Here is a 6,676-nt window from a genome sequence, read left to right on the forward strand (position 1 = left end):
AACTTCTTCAAAATCGTTTTATTATCCACAAAACCATTGATATGATAAGTCGCCATTACGCAAGTGTTAACCATCAAGTACAAGAAAAATTTCAAATATGTACATCATATGATAAGCCCAAAATGACTATGTACTTTCACATACCTAGTTGTGTTTGAATGATCTAAACATAAATAGATTATGATACCCAGAAAGAAAATTATGACCTATAAAAGTTTCCAAGATCCAAACTCCTTCACTGAAGATCCAACATCTGGAGAGGGGTTGTTGATGTAACGTACACTTCATGATTAACAATGATGTAACGTACACTTCATGATTAACAGCTAGAATTTCAAGTAAACCAAAGAATAATACATAAGTACTACAATCTACTTTGTATCTATCTTGATTAGTCTTCCATGACGCAAACGTCATTTCGCTTGTATGGAAGAAGCGGTCAAATTCTTCCATTTCTCCAACTCAGAATTGTTCAATTGATGGAGATTCTTGCTGGAAAAGTACCACCAGAATTTAGTAACAACACTCTTCAAGTCGTTGGCTCTCAAAACAAATCCTTCAACCTTTTTCTGAGCCTTGAGAGTCCTGGTTGAGATAGGAAACTCAGAAAATGAGGCAAATTTTGTTGTAGCCCAATTTAGTAGCTCCTCTCCATAAAAGTCACCTCTCACAAGACACTTAATAATTGATGAAGCACCGCTGGTAATTCTTCCGGCAACATTGGCATTACAAGTTGTGTAAGACCATGCGGTACCTCTTGTGATGAAGAACATCTCCTCAAGTGGTTCCCCCTCTCGAATGATATAGGTGTCTTCGTTATATATTACCAGCTGAAGATGCTCACATATTGCCTTTAGTACTCGTGCATCCATGTTTATGAACATTGGCACCTGTAAGATCCAACATTTGGTGAATTCTGCTTCACAATAATAGGAACAGCCGACATCTTTATGTTGCAACATATTATTCACCTATATACGTATGAACCAAAGATGATTGTAGGAGAACAATACTTACTTTCTTTAAAGAAGTCATACCAAGATAGCTCATGACATCTCTTCGGTCTTTTACGGGAAGGTTATGGAGGAAATTGTCCCTATCAACAATATTGTTCTTTTCAAGTTTTCGTTGTACATTTTCCACAATCACTGTCTTCAAATTCTTAGGGAGTGCGTTTTTGGACACCCAAAAATCTATCTCTGGTTTCATCATTTGCATTTTTTGCCTCAGTTTACGATGTTTTGATCTTTTCTTAAACACCTGCATGCATGTATAAACATTATATACATACAAGTATACATTTTGTTGTACTGATATATAATTAATCATTCGAACCAACCTTAAGTCTTCCATTGAAATATATCAAAAACAGCACGATGCCACTTACAGATAAGAAAATCAAAAATATGATCTCCGAGGCTGGGAGACTAGTGTCATGGTTTGAACCAAAAGAACTGCAGAAATAGATTGGTTTAAGTATTATTGTGTTCTTGCATATGAAACACACACACACATATCTAAATATATATATATATATATATATATATATATTGTTCTAGGATATTCTATATCTTTCTAGATATTCTTTATGTGTGTCTTTGCCTTATGCCAATAGGATATGTAGTTAGACTAGATCTATGTATTCATATCCTTACCATACTGGTAATCTGTAATTTCCTATATAAAGGGTTTCTATCAATGAATGAGATACACATCTTTCACGATTCTCTATTCTCAATTTACTTTCACTTCATCACGTTATCAGCCATTTGCTCAAACCCTTGAGCTAATAGTTCTTCCAAACCCTAAAACCAAAAGCCGAAACCCTCGGCCCTTCCTCGGCCGCCGCCGCCGATTGCACCACCGATTGCCGCCCCCCCCGGCCTTTCGCTCTACTGCTTCTTTTCTCGTCCGATCAAGCATCCAAGTTTTACGGTATGTTCACTTTAAAACCCTAAAACTTTTCAAAGTTAAATAACCTCAGGGGAGATAAAATGTTTTCTCCTCTTCTTCTACTCCATTCTATGCTTGGGACGGTGTCTTTGCAAGTTTAAAAATCTCGGTTATCCTCCCCGGGTCCAAAGTTGTGTTTGATCAACTTTGGTTATTGCTATTTTGAAGGTGTGTTTGATCACCTTCACATAGTTCCGGGTCGTGTTTGATCGACTCCGGACATTTAGGGTTGTGTTTGATCAACCCTAGAGAGACAAACCAAAAGCATCGTATTTGAGTACCTTTTTCAGGGTCTCCAACAGAAAACTAATACGACTTGTTCTCTCTTGTATGCAGATGGACAGAGGCATTGAATTTGAAGTCCTCGACACCCATGGTACTGAGTACCATCGTTGGATCTCGGACATAGAACAGACCTTCATCGCTAAGGATCTGACCGAGACCATATTCCCCGATCCAGATCAGGAACCGCCTAGCAAGAGAACAAAATCTCAGGCACTAATGTTCCTTCGTAAGCATATCGATCCCACACTGCGCAGGCAATATCAATCCAAGCACGATCCAAAAGATCTGTGGGATGCCCTTGCCGAACACTTCGGCAACATTCACTCGACCTTGCTCCCAGAACTAATTGCTCGCTGGGATGAAATCCGACTTTTGGATTACAAGAAGGTCGATGACTTCAACAGGGATATGCTTTGCCTACAAGCTTAACTGAGCTCATGTGGAGTCGAGAAAAGTGATGCCGACATGATCGAAAAGACTTTCTCGACCTTCCTTTCAGTCGCTAAGATCCTCATGAACCAATATCGGCTTGAGTTCACAAATAAGAGGATCACTACATTTAGCGGTTTAATGATGCATCTCCTTATGGAAGAAAAGAATAACATGATCAATGATCAGCAAAATTTGCGTCCTGTAGGCACCCGGAAAATTCCGGAATCTAATTACAATTGCAACCGGAGTAAGAAAGCTCTGAAACGCAAGGATCAACATAGGAATGAACCTTATGCATGTGGGAATCATCACCTCCGTGCCTCTGGTTCTCAGGGACAAGGTAGCGGCTTTAGTGGCCGTACCAACTCATGGCATCGAGACACCGGTGTCGCCGGCCCCAAGGGCGGCGCCGCTCCTCCTCGGAAGCAGCATGCTCGCTCTTCTTCTGCCTTTGATGGTCAATGCAACAGATGTGGGTCCAAGGACCACTGGTCTAAAAGCTGTCGCGCTCCTGCAAATGTTGTTACCGCATACAAGAAATACAAGGAACTGATGGAAGTCAATTCCACTGAAAACAATGGAGTTGAACATAATGTTACATTCAAGGTCGCTGACCCTAATGGACAATGTTCTGACTTAGATGCCCCTGACTTTGACGTCACCGGCTAGATTGTTTTCCCTTTTACAAGTCATGATGTAATAAGGCATCGTCAGCATGCCATGCTTAGTTTTCTTCTCAATTTTTTTTTGAGACCCTTATGTACTCTTTTCAGCGCATTAATGAAAGTTTATTTCATGGTTCTTCTTGTCTCTACATGGTTCGAATTGATTTACATCTACCTTAGAAAACATGGCATCAACGCTGTCTTCAGTCTCTCCCTTAAAAGAGGTGACGTACGGCGCCATGACTCTCAAGGAGAGTTACTCACGTGTTTTCCGGTTCAAGTTTTTTACCTATAGCGGATTTTCCATCATCAATTGTTCAACTAGGCTCATCCAAGTTAATATGATGTCTTAGAATTGTCTGAAATTAAGGAGTTAGTGGTTTAAGTGTGCCTCGCACTACCGACCCTCCACGGACATGCCTGGCCATACTTAATTTGGAGTTACCGAAAACTTTTGATTTTGGATTCCCTCTACGCTATTACTCCAATTGCCGTCTTGTAAAAGACTTTAAAGACTTGGAAAAACCGGACCATCATCGAATCCTCTAGGTTCCTTGATCATCAACACGTCCCTGTGGCTGAGCATTCGTCTCCATGCCACCAGCAAGCTTCAAACGCTTTGCTAATGCCAAATCTGCGAAAAACAGTAATCTGTCCTCCCTGGACAGTCACTTCGTTTGAGCTTTGTGAACAGCTCCGGATGAACCAGACAGTGAGCTTTATATCATTGGAAAGCTCTACGAGTCTAGTTTTCAGAAAATTTTGCGGTTCTTCCATATCTATTTTAACGAAGGAGTTATGACTGTTTTAGTGTGCAAAGGTCATTCTGCGCAAGAAATTTTCAGCACTCTCGGGATTGTTGCTACTTTTAGCTTTTTCAATCCTTCTAAATAGCTCGATATCGACCTATTTACTCATATATCTACTCTCTTTTGTAGATATGTCTCTTGGAGAGATCAAGTGCCTCGCAGATAGTGGATCAACCCACACAATTCTAAGGAACCGGCAACTATTTCTTGAGTTAGTGCCTTGTAAATCATCTGTGACGACAATGATTGGATCTTCCCCTGTGATCCTCGGGCGTGGAACTGCTCGCTTTTTTCTGCCTCATGGCACTATGATCCACATCATGGACGCTCTTTATGCCCCAAAAGGGCACCGAACCCTGTTGAGCTTTAAGGACATTCGCGCTAATGGCTTTCACTTGAAAACTCATTGTGAAGATGGAACTGAGTTCTTGTGTATCACTTCTCATGAATACGGATGCAAACGTATATTGGAGAAACTCATGAGTCAATCTAGTGGTCTTTACCTTACTACGATTCGGATTATTGAATCCCATGTAGTCGCCAAACAGGATCTTTGGGACTCTGACTCATACAAGCTTTGGCATGATCGACTTGGTCATCCTGGAAAGGACATGATGATCCGAATTCTATGTAATTCTCATGGACATCCCTTCTTCAAATCAAAACGAAAACATTTGGGAAATGATGTTACTTTGAATCATAGTGGTGACGCCTCAACTGGTCACCACGGCCCAAAAGGGACTTTGACGTCTCCCGGGCTCGGCATCAACTTCATGGCTGCCGCTCGGCCGCTCCCTCAAGCAATTGAGGCGCGCCATTCTTCCATTGATGTGTCGTTGACTCTTTCAAACGCTCATCGTTCGTTTTACAAAGGTTGTTTTTTAGCGAAAGTAGTATCGAGACCGTCTTACGCTAAAGATAACACCGAGAACATTCCATTTCTACATCGTATCCAAGGTGATATTTGTGGACCCATCCATCCTGAATGTGGACCATTTCGATACTTTATGGTCCTGGTGGATGCTTCAACGCGCTGGACTCATGTCGCACTCTTGTCCACACGTAATGTTGCATTTCCAAAACTCCTAGCACAAATTATTAAACTTCGGGCTCACCACTCGGATTATCCAATTAAGTCAATTCGACTGGATAACGCTGGAGAATTTACATCAAAGACTTTTGATGACTATTGCATGTCTATCGGGATTGAAGTCGAGCATCCTGTACCCCATGTTCACACGCAAAACGGTCTCGCCGAAGCTACGATTAAGCGGCTTCAGCTTATTTCTCGAGCGTTGGTAATGCGCACCAACCTTCCAATTGCGTCATGGGGCTATGCAATATTGCATGCAGCCTTACTTATTCGTTTCAGACCCACTGCCAAACAACCATTCAGTGCTTACCAGTTGGTCACTGGATATGAGCCTGACATTTCGTATCTACGCATTTTCGGTTGTTCGGTTTATGTGTCAATTACGCCTCCACTGCGTTCTAAAATGAGTCCTCAGAGACGATTGAGTATCTACGTTGGTTATGAATCTCCAACGATTATCAGATATCTCGAGCCATTAACAGGTGATCTCTTTATCGCAAGGTTTGCGGATTGTCACTTTGATGAGACACTCTTCCCATCGTTAGGGGGAGATACGAACAAACGTGTTCATGTGGAACGACAGGAATTGTCGTGGTTTTTCCCCACTCTGTCTCATTATGATCCCCGCACCTCACAATCTGAAAGTGAAGTGAAACGTATTCTCGAACTTCAGAAAATAGCAGATACGATGCCTGACTCTTTCTCCGAGATTGCGAAAGTGACAAGATCAGATATACCAGCTGCAAATGTTCCTGCTAGGCTCGAAGTCCCTAGAAAGGGCACGGCCATCCCCTGGCTCGGTACTGCCATCGTCGGCGGCGCCGCCCATGGTGGAGGGATGGAGGCCGTGGCTCCCTAAAGGAAAAGGGGGAGGCCACCTGGTTCGGTTGACACGCGTCTGAGAAAGAAACGGACCGACAAGGCACAAGTCAATCCTTTGATCATCGATGTTGAGAATCCTTCTCACGAGATCATCTCTGATTACAGTTATGTCCACGAGTTGATATTAGAATCCATGGGGGACGCCTCAGGGTCAATGCCAACATCAGAGAACATAGAGATCTCCATGTGTTATGATAACACTTATGAATTGATGAACCGGTCATCAACCCATGTCGATGATATATTTGCTTATTCCGTGGCTCATGAAATCATTGAGCACGATGACATCGAACCACGCTCTGTTGCAGAATGCCAAAACAGAGCAGATTAGCCTAAATGGAAAATTGCAATCCAGGCAGAATTAGACTCTCTAACAAAGAGACAGGTCTTCGGCCTAGTAGTGCTAACTCCGCCGAGTGTAAAGCCTATTGGACATAAATGGGTCTTTGTTAGAAAGCGTAATGAGAAGAATGAGGTACTTCGGTATAAGGCCCACCTTGTGGCGCAAGGTTTCTCACAACGCCCTGGGATTGATTACGAGGAGACTTACTCTCCAG

General features: G+C 42.3%; 2 protein-coding genes across 2 annotated transcripts; one reads left to right on the top strand and one right to left on the bottom strand.

Annotated features, from left to right (window-relative positions):
- Window positions 1-413: 413 nt before the first annotated feature.
- LOC101297385 (cyclic nucleotide-gated ion channel 1-like) lies at window positions 414-872 on the bottom strand. Its single transcript, XM_004288889.1, has one exon. The coding sequence runs from the start codon at window positions 870-872 to the stop codon at window positions 414-416; it is 459 nt and encodes a 152-aa protein (XP_004288937.1).
- Window positions 873-2,289: 1,417 nt separating this feature from the next.
- On the top strand, window positions 2,290-2,667 carry LOC101297676. The gene has a single exon (XM_004288890.1). It carries the CDS (start codon window positions 2,290-2,292, stop codon window positions 2,665-2,667), a length of 378 nt encoding a protein of 125 aa, XP_004288938.1.
- Window positions 2,668-6,676: the final 4,009 nt, after the last annotated feature.

The sequence above is a fragment of the Fragaria vesca genome, linkage group LG1, assembly GCF_000184155.1.
Source record: "Fragaria vesca subsp. vesca linkage group LG1, FraVesHawaii_1.0, whole genome shotgun sequence".
NCBI lineage: Eukaryota > Viridiplantae > Streptophyta > Magnoliopsida > Rosales > Rosaceae > Fragaria > Fragaria vesca.

What these genes read in the sequence shown, in the direction of transcription:
- LOC101297385 (XM_004288889.1), bottom strand. Translation starts at nt 872, where the DNA reads ATGGATGCACGAGTACTAAAGGCAATATGTGAGCATCTTCAGCTGGTA.
- LOC101297676 (XM_004288890.1), top strand. Translation starts at nt 2,290, where the DNA reads ATGGACAGAGGCATTGAATTTGAAGTCCTCGACACCCATGGTACTGAG.